Source organism: Trichosurus vulpecula, chromosome 9 (assembly GCF_011100635.1).
Source record: "Trichosurus vulpecula isolate mTriVul1 chromosome 9, mTriVul1.pri, whole genome shotgun sequence".
NCBI lineage: Eukaryota > Metazoa > Chordata > Mammalia > Diprotodontia > Phalangeridae > Trichosurus > Trichosurus vulpecula.
The window spans coordinates 84667827-84683001 of record NC_050581.1 but is presented as its reverse complement, the minus strand read 5'-3'; the positions used below and the strand labels follow the sequence as shown (position 1 = coordinate 84683001).

The 15175-nt window shown below is 39.9% G+C and overlaps 1 protein-coding gene across 2 annotated transcripts in view; it reads right to left on the bottom strand.

Moving 5' to 3' along the window:
- Positions 1-15175, bottom strand: part of SLC1A1 (solute carrier family 1 member 1) — a 106325-nt gene that overhangs the window by 26092 nt on the left and 65058 nt on the right. For both annotated transcript variants that reach the window (XM_036738405.1, XM_036738406.1), the window contains exons 3-5: positions 3547-3639; positions 1003-1117; positions 174-216 (exon numbers count right to left, since the gene is read on the bottom strand). In XM_036738405.1, coding sequence (XP_036594300.1) covers positions 174-216; positions 1003-1117; positions 3547-3639 — 251 coding nt within the window. The remainder of the gene's footprint in view (positions 1-173; positions 217-1002; positions 1118-3546; positions 3640-15175) is intronic.

The window sequence follows — 15175 nt, the reverse complement described above, 5'->3', positions numbered from 1 at the left end:
ACTGTGGGCTGGCACCCACAGAAATCCAGAGCATGGGAGCTCCCCTGCAGTTTGAGAACATCCCAAGAGTTCTCATCCATGGCCACATTTTGGGCTACCAAAACCAGCACAAAACTCAATTTAATTGAGGGGAAGAGGAGGAAACCAAAGCCCAAAGTAGTCAGTGATATTACCTGCTGAAAACAGGCTTGGACAAGATTCTCCGGGAACATATTCCTGTTGGACACAGGAAACATAGAAATAGGTTATGGCAAGAAGAATTTTGCGTTTCTGTAATAAGCTGATGAAGTTTAATTGTAATCTAAGTAGCATTTTTAAAATTTAGAAATCATACATTTAGATCATATGGAGTCCCCTGTCTTCCACCCTGTGGCACACTTTTTTGATATCTCCCCAGCTTCTTATCTGAACACTTCAGCTCTCTATTTTATTTAATTTAGTTCAACAAGCATTAATTAAGTGCCTACTATGTGCCAGGCATTGGGGATACAAAGACAAAAATGAAACAGGCCCTGTCCTCAAGGAGTTTACGTCCCACTGGGTCTGTTATGTGTACATGTTGTATTGTGGTCTGTACATGTACATCCCCAGAGACAATGCAAGATCTTTGAGGTTAGGAACTGTTTCTTATTTTTCTTTGTGTTCCCAGCTCTTAACACAAGTGCCCAACATATAGTGGGCATTTAATAAATTGAAATTCTCTTAAATACATTTAGAAGTTACAGATGGCCTTCTTAGACCTGCTGGGAGAGAAAGAGATGTCTGTAGAAGAGAAAAGATGGACAACTTGAGTGAAACTTGCATACTTTAGAAGCACCATTTTGGCATATAATTTACTGAATCAATTATCAATGATTCTTATCTATTGCTCTCAATGGAATAGGTTCATTCTCTTCATCATAAACCTTCAAAAGGAGGCATGTTTTTGTTGGTTCATCTTCTAAATGAAATTGACGTTGTGATCTCTCCCCCATTCTTCCTTGAAGCATAGCAGCCACTTACCTGATCAGGTCTAACAAGGCATCCACTGTAGTGACTTCAGGGGTGCTGCCTGTCCTGTCAAGATCATCAGTGTTCTGGGACACACCAGGCTTGATGCTCACTACCAGCACGATACCTATGACCAATGAGAAATCCTATATGAGAGTCAGCATCTTTCAGGATGTTTGGAACTCCAATGGCTAACTCTGAAACTCTACTCTATGTGTCCTATACTGGGGCTCTAGGAAAAATAACCACTGGGAATCTTAAATTACAAGCCAAGCTAAGAGGTGCCTTTTGTTTCAAGTGTCAAGAACTTATACTCCTGATTGTTAAAACAGTACCTGCCTAAACTTTTGGTCTTGTTTAAAAGAGTAATCAGATGGCATTAATTCCATCTTTGAAAAAAGAGTAACTTGGCTTCTGTCTCCCAAATGCTTCTGGAAGCACCTGCTGACTAGACAATTCCTTTTCTCTTCCTTGGCCCATGAAGCTAGATTTAGCAGGTGGGAGCATGAATCATTTTCCTTTCCAGGAAGCTCTTTCAAGAAGGTGGTGTGAATTGTGTGATGTTGGCAGCAGAAAGAAAAAAACTGCATATGAAGTGCTATGTGAAACTTCATTAATTCAGATTGTACTAATTTTGTCTTTGGGGTATTCAGATGCAGACTGGGCTCAAGTTTGCCTTTGCCATAACTCTTTGATTTTCATTTCTCTCACAATCTAAAAAAGATATTGTATTTTTGCTAAAGAAAGTACAAGCATAAACATGTCTGCAAAAGATAAAAGATGACAACTTGAGAGAAGTTTACACACTTTAGAAGAACCATTGGCATACAATTTAATGTATCAATTGTCCATGGTTTTTATCCATTCGTTAAAAAAGGACTGTCTTAGGGATTTATCCACATCTACCACCTTGTTCTGCCTGGTCCCCTGGACTGATACATTTCTTTCTCTCCTCACAATGGAAATCCCTATAATTTCAACATTTGTTAATCTCTATTGCCAGTATTTATGGTTAATGGCTTAGACCAGCATGAATATATAAATTTTATAGCCATATATTTTTCATGTTTTGAAAAATAGCAAAAAAAAAAAAATAAATGGTTAGGACTCAGTACATTAAACTATCTACTAAACTAAACTAACATTCAAATCTCCATTTTAATATCATATGTTGTTCCTCTTAAAGCTATGACAATCAGTCAGGGATTAAGCTAGGCATTCTTGGAACTAAGGATATGAAGAAAAAATACTTCCTTCAAGTTTATATGTTATCAGGGGAGATATATACAATTTAAGTACATACTAAATAAGCATATGGACACAAGGTAATTGTCAGGGGGAGAAACTAGTGGCTGGGGAAAGGGCAGGGATGAGGAAAGAGCTCGTGTATAAGGTGATGCTTGAGCAGAGGTTTGAAGGAAACTAGAGATTCTAAAGGCTGAAGATGAGGAGGGAACGATAAGGAGGTAGAATGATACAACAGAACCCCATAGGGTCTGTGTGTAGATTCCATGGGGTCTGTGAACTCGGATGGGAAAAAACATCCATCTTCATTGTCATTAACCTTCAAACTTAATTGAGCATCTCACCCCTGAAATTTAACATTATTCTGAGAAAGGGTCCACAAGTTTCATTAGATTACCAAAGGGGTCTGTGACTCAAAAAGGTAAGAATCAGAGGACCTGACTCTTTTCACCTCTAACATGTTACTTGTGTGAAAAGTTGGCAAGTCACTTCCTGCTTTCTCAGTTTCTTCTTTTTGTAAAATGAGAGGGTTGGACTAAATGGGGAGATTTTTTTTTAGCTCAAGATCTATGGCCCTATGAATAAGAGTCTTCTTCCTCACTGTGTCGTGGAAGTGGCCTTGGGTTCTTGAAGGTATCTATCAAAGTGGAAAGGTTTTGAGTATGGGACAAGTGATAAACTTGGATCTTTGTTCAAGGACAAACCCAGCTACCCTGAGAGAATCTTATCACCAGGATCAGGCCGCAGCAACTTAAGGGACTGCCTTTTGAAGTGTGGGGGAGGGTTGGGTCTATACTGGTGGAGAAATTACTCCCACACAGATGAAATCACAGACCTCTGAAATACTGAATCACAGGAGGAATTATTCTCCCTTTCTGAAACATCCCTCTCATTAAAGCAGGTCCAGCTGGATACCTCCTTGGCAACACTTTATTAATTGCCAGCTCTTACTGCTATGTCTACACACTAGGTATTAAAATGCACGTCCTTGAAGTTGTTTCATGATTATCCTCAGTTGTGCATTCAGGAGCAGATTACTGGAGCTCGGCTTTTCTTCCTTCTCCCCAGTTTGGCTAACAGAACATAAAATGACCACCTCATTTTGTCTGGGCCCAGGGAGGCTCTACTGAGCAGAGGGTCAGAAAACAATTCAATTCTTTCAGCCAAAAGATTTCCCATAGAAATGTAGTCACAAGTTTTGTGCTTGATAATAAAGACAAGCCCAATTCCTTTCAAGGTGTTACAAAATCACAGTTGCATAAAGTAATAAAGCTACATGCTATAGTTGGATATACAAGACCAAGAGTTTACCAAGAATGACGGCAATGACCGTAGTGCAGAAATAATATACAACAGCTCGTAAACCAATTTTCCCAGAGACATTGGAATCCAGAGCAGCGACACCTGAAAATATTAAAAAAGTTCTATTTTTAGAAGTTCAGTTTCCAGTTATTGAGCACCCCACTGGTAACATAATCTTCAAGGTGTGAAGGGCAAAGGGTGAGAGGGAATGTTGGGGAATGAACCTAACCTTGAAGATTTGGGATGTGATGATACTGTGGGCAACAACAGCAAAAAACACTTTAAAGAATCATAAGACGGGAGGTCTTTATAGACCCCCAGCACAGCTAATGCCTTCTCTCTGAGATTATGTCCAATTCCCCCTGTATACAGGTGTCCCAAAAGTCTTAGTTCAGTTTTAAACTGCTAAAGCAAATATAGGCACACCCTATGTATCTTTCGTGTACAGTTATTGACATGTTATGCTTCATGAGGGCAGGGAGTATTTCGGCCTTTCTTTGCATTTCCAGTGCTTAGCATAGATCCTGGCGCACATAGGAGATGCTTAATAAATATTTATTGCCTTCTTAGGTGATGCAGTGAATAGAGCAATGGGCTTGGAGTCATAAAGACTCGAGTTAAAATCCAGGCTTAGATGCCTACGAGCTGTGTGACTTAACACACTTAAGTCACTTTTAACTTCTATTTGCCTCAGTTTCCTCATCTGTAAAATGGAGATAATAGTCACAGTCTCCCAGGGTTGTCGAGATAACTGCAAAAGCACTTAGCCTATTCCCTGGTACATAGTAAGCAAAATATAAATGCTAGCTATCACCATCATCATCATCATCATCATCATCATCATCACCATCATCATCATCATCATTGTCGTCATTGTAATTGTAGAGGTTTCTCTTTGGTGAAGTCTCAGTAGGTGAAGCTGGGGTTTTTGGCTACTGATGAAATGATAGATTTCTACCCCTCAAAGAACAGCCTAGAATGCCAACTATAGTTGCATTGGGGTGGGGCTGGGGTAGACTTAATACTCTCTTCTTTGGTATGAGAAGATGCCTTTTTAGAGTCAAATGAGTGCTCACCTTCTACAATGACTGGTTTTGCAGGGAGCATAGGACAAAATGACAACCAAATGGAGACCAGGCAAATGGGGAGATTTTGAGCTTAATTGCCTATTTGTGCCCTATACTCCTAGGGGTTTAGAATCCTTTAGAGATGGAATTAGGGGGCAGCTACATGGCGCCAGCTCTGGAGTTAAGAGGACCCAAGTTCAAATCCCACCTCAGACACTTAATAGCTGTGTGGCCGTGGGCAAGTCACTTAACCCTAATTGTCTTCCTCCCCCCTCCCCCCAAAAAGATAGAATTAGGAGACAGCAGCATGATGGGATGGAAAGAATGAAAGTCAGCAGATATGGGTTTGAATCCTACCTCTGTTAACTGCTTTCTGGATGACTTTGGGTAAGTCATTCTACTCTTGCCGTGTCTCAGTTTTCTCATCTGTCAAATTGAGGAATCAGACTAATCCCTAGAGCTTCTTCTGCAAATGACACTTATGAAGCACCTGGGACTAGATTCCTTAAAATAAAAAAGACCCCCATTCATATAGGGAGTTGGTGTATCATGTGGATTTTCTCTGCCTAGCCCAGGGCTTGGCACATAGTGAACGCTTAACAAGCCTTTGTTGATGGATTGATTGCTTGAGTACCTTCAGGCCATTAATATGAGCAGTTTTGAGGAATGCAAAGAAATAGGGAAAGATCTTTATGAAATAAGGCAAAGTGAAAAAGGCAGAAACAAGTATGGAAAGGAGTATGCCAGAACAAGGATCATATGAAGAAATGAGAAAGGTTGGACAAAGTATCCTAATGGGGATTAGAAGAAGGGACTGAAAAGAGTCATATTTTAAACAATGAAAGTAATTGATTTAAATATAAACTGTTACTTAGCAAGTAAAATCTTTTTATATTGGAATTTCATGTTGTTTCTGACAAAATATTTAATTTTTTTTAAATTAAAAAAGAAAACTAGCAAAAATATGATTTGACTGTTATGACCCATTTATAAACCTTAAAGTAACTTAAAGTATATTTTTCTCAAATTATTCTACAATTAGATGTTAGGAACCAGAACAAAAGGGAAAGAGTTACGCTTTAATGGAGCAGCTAGGTGGCACAGTGGCTAGAATACCAGGCTTGGAGTCAGCTCTGTGAGTTCAAATCCAGCCTCAGACATGCACTAGCTGTGTGACTCTGGGCAAATCATTTAACACCATTTGCCTCAATTTCCTCATCTGTAAAATGAGCTGGAGAAGAAAATGACAAATGCCCCCAGTATTTTTACCAAGAAAACCCCACATGGGAACACAGAGTTGGATTGAGAATAACTAAACAGCAATATGCTTTAATAGTTATCCTTTTCAGGCACACTGGAGCAATTGAGCTTTAACTCTGCTCCTATGCTCCAGTGTCCCTGATTTCACCAATGTGAAAAACTATACAGATTACAGCCCCTGTAAGGACTTAGTAGATACTCTTCAAATATTGTTATAGCCTCCTTTCAATTCCCCCTCCCCCCACTCCTTTCCCCAGATCATCACTTTACAGCCAACCTGATGGCAGGGCCTCTAAACTTAGCTTGGTTGGTGCTTGGACAATAGGCACACAGTATGAAATTAGATTGGCCTTGAAGTCTTTCTGTCTTGACAGAACCAGAGTTTGTACAACTTTGTCATAGCCTTCAAAAACTCAAGACTACCCCCTTGCCGCTATGAGGCATCCAGGACTTTATCTTCAGGTGTTTCTTTTAACCATTTACAAATGAGATAATGTTTTAAGGTACTTAGCGCAGTGCCCGGCCCATAGTGGGTACCTAATAAATGAGTGTTCCTTTGTTTTTTTTTTTTTTCCCTAATCTAAAGCATTAAGAGCTTTGTTAACTTGGCTCTTACTTGTTGTATATAGTGATTGGCTCTGGACTCATTCCCCTCCTGGGAGGCCAGCTACATCTTTCCTAAGAATTCTAAGGGTACCCCTGAGGGGATTAGGGTATCTTTCTCTAATGCTCTTGACTCATGCTCCATTGGCTATTGGAGTTAACTACAGTTGCAGAGGGCTAACACTGATGAGACACATCGCTGGATATATTTGTATCATATCAATCTCACATTTATTTTATTTGGAAAGGATTTGAAGTTTGTGTCCTTACCAAACTGTGACTGGACAGGAGGTATGGAATCCTCCTGAAAACCTCATGCTAATTCCTGAAGCACGTGACTACATGACATTTACTGAACTCCAGCAGCAAAGAAAATCCACCCTGGCCTGCTGCTCTAGGAAGTAACTGTTTAAGCCATTTCCATCCTCAAATCCTATTAAGATGAATCAAAGCACTCTATTGCCAGTCATGGCCTAGAGCAGAAGTACAGGCATTGGTCTACTGCCAAATCATTAAAGCAAATTATGAAATATTAACATATGCCAAAAACAATCATGCATATGGATTTAATTTGCTCTGATGGGGACATTTGAAATCCTATACTACTAGAAGTAAATCTTGGGAAAGTCTTACAAAGTACAAAGGCACAATTCTTTGATTTTCCTTTCATTCTGTCCATTGTAAGTACCTTAGCTGATGTTGATTTGCTTAATGTGGAAAACCACATCTAAAGAATTAAAGCATTGAAGATTATTAATACTCAGAGTTTTTGGAATTCTGTTGAACGAATGCTCATTTGCTCTTTGTTTTGGAGGGGAAGAGGTCTACTCTCATTATAGCTATTTATTAAAGCATGTTCTCAACCCTTTCAAGTAGTGTGGATCTATTTCATACTGATATATGATGTGGATGGACTTTTTTCAGGACAGCTTGCTATCATGGTATAATTTTCTATACATGATGCAGCCTACCTTTTCCCTTCTCTACAGCTGTAGGCTCTGCAAAGTGTTCCTCTGCTATTCCTATGCAAGCTGACTACATGTTATAATCTGGCCCGTATATATAGTCATCATTGATCATGTTTCTCCTATATGACGGCAGCTAGGTCATATAGTGGATAGAGAGTTGGGTCTGGAGTCAGGAAGACCTGAGTTCAAATCTAGTCTCAGACACTTAATAGCTGTTTCACCCTGAGCAAGTCACTTCACTTCTGTTTGCCCTAGTCTCCTCCTCTGTAAAATGGGGATAATAATGGCACCAACCTTCCACAGTTGTTGTGGGGATCAAATGAGATATTTACAAGGTGCTTAGCACAGTATCTGGCACATAGTAAGCACTACATAAGTGTTTATTATATTATTATTATATAGATTGTCAGGCAGATATCTTTTGAAAGGTCGTGGATTTCATCAAAGAAGCACGTTAGTATTGTGGGGCAGTTAACACCATCTCATCCACAAACAGAAGCATCTGGAGGAGTTCATCATCTGGAAGGAATTCTTCTATTTGGACTTAGCAAAGAACATTGTCCATGAAGCTAGATGGCATACGGTCAGGAATGCATTAGCGGACCAAGACTTCTGTTGTTGTGTTGTTAGGAATCTCCTTCACAACATCCTATATCAGTTGCCATCTAACCTCTGTTGGAAGATCTTTAATGATGGAGGCTCTCTTTACTTAATGAACAAGTCTTATTATCTTAGGGAATGCTTCTTGGGTATGCTTTGTTGTTGGTCCTTTTAATCCCACTGTACGTCTTTCTATTGCTTATTGATGACCTTTCTTTCTTTTTTTTTGGAGCATACTATTCCACGATTTTGAGGCATTCTTGTTGTCCATCTTTTGTTCTCAGAGAGGACCAATGACATCACCAGGGTGATGTCTTGACTGGTAAGTGAGAGTTGGATTTAATCGAGGCAGGGCTGTCTGAAGTCATCAGCCTCACTCTCTCCTCCAGAGTTGTCAGAGTCCAGTGGCAAGACATAGGTCAGGACAACTGGCAATGGATCAGGATGCAGTGGGAGACCTTGGCCTTTTAAGTTAAGGTCTTTCCCGTGTCTCGGTTTGTCTGAGGCGACATCCATTCAGTAGTTAAAGGCTAGGTAAGAATTGAAGTAAAAATGGCCTATTTTGCCTTCATGAAAGAATTAGTCAGGGAAGGGAAGACCCTCAGAGTTTCAGATTCAGAGTCATATAACACAACTAGAAGAATACTGGTGTTAGAATCTTCTGTCTCAATTGATATGGTACCCAATCAGGGCAGCTCCAAACCAACCTGTTTGAATAAACTGGAGATGCAAAAACAATGGATAAAAGATTGATCAGTATGGGCTATCACTATTTCCTGTGGAAGCTTAATCAACACAAAGTAATTACCAAAATAAGGAGCCCAGAAGAGCCTAGACAATAGGGGTATGTTAGAACCGACTCGAGCCATTTCTAGCCAATTGTTAAATTTTCAGTATAAACATTTATATTTCAGAAATTGGCTAGTGCTACAAATCAGGGCTTGATTAATTGTTTTGTTGATTCTCTAAGATTGTGATTGCCTAAGAAAGTGATGGAGAATATATCAATGCAGATTAAATTTAAAAGTGTCTTATGCGTTTCCAGAGAGCCAATTGTTTAACATTTATCAGCATGCCCCAGCTAGAATACACCTTAGCAAGCAAACACTTGTTCTCTTTGGCAAAAAGAGAGACATGCTGGTCAAGAGCAACACCACTTCAGATTATATGTATATATGTGCATGCGAATGTCTGTGGGTGAATATACATATATACACACACGTATGTTGTTCAGTCATTTCAGTTCTTTCTGGATCTTTGTGACCCCCATGTGGGATTTTCTTGGCAAAGATCTTAGAGTTGTTTGCCATTTCCTTCTCCAGGTCATTTTACAGATGAGGAAACAGAAGCAAACAAGGCTAAGTGACTTGCCCAGGGTCACACAGCCAGAATGTGTCTGAGGCTGGATTTGGACTCAGGAAGATGATCCTTTCTGACTCCAGGCTCAGCACTCTATCCACTGTGCTGCATGTAAGAGCTAGCTTTTATATGACTCTTGAAGGTTTGCAAAGCACTTCACAGGTGTTATATTCTGTACTTACCTATCTTTAAACATATTAAATCCTTCTAGCATAGTGTAAGTTTCTGAGGGCAGTAACTGTCTCATTTATATCAGGTACCCAATAGAGTGCCTAACATAATAAATTCTTAGTATTTATTATGGTGCTTAATAAATGCTTGCTTGTTTGAGTGCAAACTCCTTGAGGGTAGGAACCATGTCCTATTCATCTATGTCCCTCAGAGCATAGCATGGTATTCTGCACCCAGTAGGTGCCAAATAAATATCTGTTGAATTGAAATGCCATTTCTGGGTTACACGTAATAAACCTTGTGCGGTTTCAGAGCAGTTCTGGCTAGGGTGACAGCAATGATTAATAATGACGCTCCTTTATATAGCATTTTTTAAGTTTTGCAAAGTGGGTTAGAAAGGACATTTTACATTTCTGGAGGAGGAAATGAGGCTCAGAAACATTAAGTGACCTAGCCAAGACATAGCCAGTAGGGATAGGAACCCAGGGCTCTTTACTACAAGTCTTGGGTTCTTGCCATAACAGCATGCTGCCATTCAGGGAAAGGCTTCGTGAAGGAGGTGGCATTGGAGGATGGGGAGGTTTGGGAGGTAAGCCTTAAAGGAGGGGAAGGATTTGGATAGGCTGTAAGCCCAAGGCTAGTCTATAAAACTACAGTTAGTTCTAAAGGTTGGGATTTGGCCAGAATGAATACCTGAAGAATCCATAATTTTGTCAGCGGAGACAATTCCTCATGTAGAAATTTCTCTTACCCACTCAGATCACAACCCTGTCTTAGGATGTAAATCTTAGGATACAAGTCTGAGGCATACCGAGATTATGTGACTTGTACTGGTTCACAGATCCAGTAAGTGGTAGAATTTGAACTTGTCACCCTGACTCTAAGCATCGAATTCTACCTCCTACACAAAGTGGGCCAGAAGAGAAGAACAAAACCTAAGGATTGTGCCTCAGACCATAAGACATCCAGAATCCTTCTTGCCTTAGGAACCTGTACACTTGACTTCGGATTTCCTTAGCAGAATGTGACAGAGCTGGATCTGACAGGCTGAAGTTCTGGCTTCTGGCCAGAAGTATACAACCTGAACTTTGAACAAGAATGCTAAAAGGAAGCAGATGCTGTGAACTAAACAATAGCAGATTTAAAAAATAAACACTTGAAGGCACGTGGGTCTTCCTAGAAACCTATGACTTAACCTACCACCCACTGACTTTTCCGAAAAGTTATTTTTCACCACATCTCTTTCACTCAGAGCAGCAGCACCAAAGGTCTTAACTCTTCAGTCCTGGAATTAATCATTGAATTAATTGCTTTAGGTTGCGGTATTTGTCTCCGAAGGCCACTGATTTTGGAATTATGAATGGATGTGTTCTGGTAATAAATGATTAATTATGATTATTATTTTAAGTGTAGACTCTTTCCAAATCTACGTTGCTGATTCTATCCTCATGAGTTTCATTCAATTTAAGACATTTTGAAGAGAACAATGGACTGGGGAGTCAGGTGACTTAGGTTCTAATTCCATTTGGATCACTAAAATGGATGAATGAAATGAATGAAAAAAAAACAGCAAATGTCAAATGCACCATGTGGTGAGGCTACAAATACAAATACAAAAATGGGACAATCCCTGTTCTTGTTAACGATAATTTGGACAAGTCATTCCATATGGTGCAAAGGGAAAAAGTCCTGGACTTGGAGTTGGAACACCTGGTTTCAAATCATAGTTCTGTTTGTTAGTAGCAATGCTGCCTTGGGCCAATCACTTAAGCTTTCTGGCCCTCAGTTCTATCATCTGAAAGTGAGAGATTGGACTAAACTATCTCTAAGATCCCTTTCATCTCTCTTGTTGGACTAAGTGGCCTCTGGTGTTGCTTCTATGTCTAAGTCTATGATTTTTTCTCTTATGATTCTTTCTGTCTTCTTCAGAGTATAACCTAGTGTCTAATATGTGATCATAATAGTTATCAATTACATGGAGCCTTAAGGATAGCAAAGTTCTTTGTATACATCATCTAATGTGACACTCAAAACAACCCTGTGAGGGGGATTGTCCACTTTACTGATGCAGAAACTGAGGCTGAGAGATTTAATGGCTTGCCCATGGTGGCTTAGATAATTTGTACATATATATGCATGTATATACATGTATGTGTACATACATACATACACACTATGGTATGTAGTCGAACTAAGGTCTTCCTGACTCGAGGGGTCACCTTCCATACATTCCACCCCAGTGATAATTACATAACAGGAAATCAGTATATATTTGTAGATTCACTGTTGGCACATAGAGGGCTTGTCTAGAATCACATAGCTAGGACGTATCTGAGGTTGGATCTGAACTCAGGTCTTCCTGACTCTAGGTTCAATGCTGTTCCATCTAACTGCCTCCATCTCATGTGGTCCTCATTTGATTCCCCACATGTGCTTATTATCCCTATTTTACAGAGAGGCTGAGGAAGGTTAAGTGACTTGCCCAGGGTCACATAGCTAGTAAGTATCTGAAGCAGAATTTGAACTCAGGTCTTCTTGACCCCTTTGGGCAGCACTCTCAGATACTTTCTAGCTGTTTGACTCTGGGCAAGTCACTTAACCCTGTTTGCCTCAGTTTCCTCATCCGTAAATTGAGCTGGAGAAGGAAATGACAAATCACTCCAGTATCTTTGCCAAGAAAACCTCAAACGGGGTGACAGTCAGACATGACTGAACGATTCAACCACAACAACCACAACCACAACCACAACCACAACTTTGCACCAGGTCCAGCACTCTGTCCACTGCACAGTGCTCCTCTTGGCACTACGCACTTGACTTGAACAGAGTCACACTTAACAAATATGTCTTCCTTGATCAAAAGAATGAAATCAGGCCAGGCATAAAGGAGATCAGTCACTAATAATGGCTTCAAACACGTAACAGAAGTGGAAAACAATTCACATCAGTAGAACTGCAATGTCTATTGCAGCCAGGGAGTCCTCAGGTGGCATTTTGCTGAGTTGCACACCTCCACCACAAAAGAAAGTTTAACTATGAAATAACTAGGCTAATGCAAATTTATCTTTTTTCTTTCTCTGAAATCTTAGATTTTTCCTTTTACTAAAATGGGAAACTGAATCACGTTCCCCAGAAAATGAAAAGGTCACCAGAGCTCCTGTCCTATTAATTCAGAATGAAGGCAATTCTCCCAGAATCTCATGCCCTGCCGGGGAACTTCTATGCGACCCTGCTAGACTCAAACCTGGGCAGGAGTACCCTATCAACTGGCCACTTTCAGACTTTAGGCAAAGACCCCCAGAGGTGGGAAACTCACTACCTGAAGGGAGGCACCAATTCAGCTTTTGTAGCCTTCTAATTGTTAGGGCATCTTCACAATGAGTGGAAAAAAGAACCTACTATTTTTGTTCAGAAGAATGCGTTTTGCTTCATATTCTGCCCTCCAGAACCAAACAGAAGAAGTCTAATTCTCTTTCATGTGACAGCCCTCCAAATATTTAAAAAATTATAATCATGTTCCTACTAATAATGAGTCTTTTCTTCTCCAGACTAAACATTTCCAGTTCAAATAATCCTCCTATGAAATATTTGGGGTCCTCATCCTACCATATCTAGGACCCTCAGATGATTATTACTTTATTTATAGTAATAGCACTTATGTAGGGCTTTAAGGTTTGCAAAGAGCTTCACAAACATTATCTCATTTGATGCTCACAACAACCGTCTGAGGTAGGGGTATTATTATCCCATTTCAGAGATGAGGAAACAGGCAAAGAGAAGTGATATGACTTTCAGAAGAAAAAGGGTGATAGGAAGTGGGTCCTGCCCAGAACACTTTCATGTTATATTTTTTATAAGGAAAACTTTTTAAAATCAATGTCTTAGGTTTTTCTGTATTCTGGTCTTGCTATCTTAAAATCCCTAATTTATTTTGAAGTTCAGCTCAGGTGTCACCTTCTACATGAAAGTTTTCCTGATCCTTCCAGGTGCTAGTGCCTTCCTGTTAATTATCTTTCATTTATGTATTTACTTTATATATTGTATGCACACAAATCTGTATATGCACACGTGCGCGCGCGCACACACACACACATGAAGGTCTGAGTCTAGTGGGGTCACCTAGTAGGCGTGAGATTCTGGGAAAATTGTCTTCATTCTGAATTAATAGGACAGGAGTTCTGGTGACCTTTTCATTTTCTGGGAAACACAATTCAGTTTTCCATTTTAGTAAAATGAAAAATCTGAGAAGATTTCAGAGAAAGAAAAAAGATGTATTCACATATAAACATGCATGTTGTTTCCTCTGATAGAATGTAACCTTCTTGAGGACAGGAACTATTTCTTGTCAGTAAATCAATCAACTAACAATCAGCTAGCATTCAAGTGCCTATTCTGCCAGGCGCTGTGTTAAGCACTTGTCTTTATATCCCTAGCACTTAAAAAAATACCTAGCACATAGTAGTAATATTTGTTGATAATTTCTTGATAGTCCTCATGGATATGAATTTTGAACTCTTCAAGACCATCTTCTAAGTTGTGAAGGGACTACCAAGCAGCACCAATGGAGGAAGTCTTCAAACTGACAAATAATAGATCCTTGAAGTCAATCCATCAATCACCAAGACATTTCTTAAGCAACTCCCATGTGCCAGGCAGTGAGCTAGGCACTGGGGATAAAAAGATGAAAAAATGGAACAATTCTTGCTTTTCAGGTAGTTTACGTTCTATCAGGGGAGTCAAATAAAAAACCAAAATAAGCCTTGGAAGTTTTCTTCCTCTTGTTTGAGGCCCTCCTGGATGGATTTCAAAAGAGTCAAACATTTCTGTACTGTGACTGGTGGCAACATTGGTGGTTTCAGGCCAATTGTCTGAGAATACTTGATATAATTTTCTGTTTTCCTTTTCAACTTTAGAGGAATGTTTAAGCAGCTTACTGCTTAACCAAAGCACATGGAAACCATCAGAAGCACCGCAGTGGTTTTCAGAAGCTTGTCATTTTTAGCTCTAAAGTCCATATAATGCTCTGGCACCAATAGTCAAGTTCCAGACGCAGTGAGACTTAGCCCATGCCTACTGATTACATGCCCCATAACCCAGTGATTACCCTAGCATCCATCTCCATAGCCCTCTCTAATAACCAATAATAGGGATAATAATACCTTCCCTTTACACAAGTCTTTGGGGTTAGCCAAGAGCAGTCACATACATGATCTCATCAGGTTCTTAAAACAACCTAGTGAGGGAGGATGGGAGGTCTGACTATTCTTGTTTTAATAATGATGATAATAACCCATCTTGCCAATGCCAGCCTTCTCTTGGTGGTGCTAGAGGGATGATATGACTCACAGAGCACCACGATCTCAGGAGAATCAAGATGGTGGGTGAGCCAAAGGTCAAAGGGACAAGGCACAGTGGTCATCAGGAGGCTATAGCATGTAGTTAACGAAGGCTCAGCCATCTAAGCCACCTAAGAGACAGCTATGACATGTGTGGTAGGAGAAAAGGAGGCAGGCCCAAGGTCATGTAGATAAATGTATGTTGCTGTGGCTGCTGCTAATGTAATACGAGAAAATGAGAGAAGTGTGTCAGAGTGGATAGAGAGCTGACTTT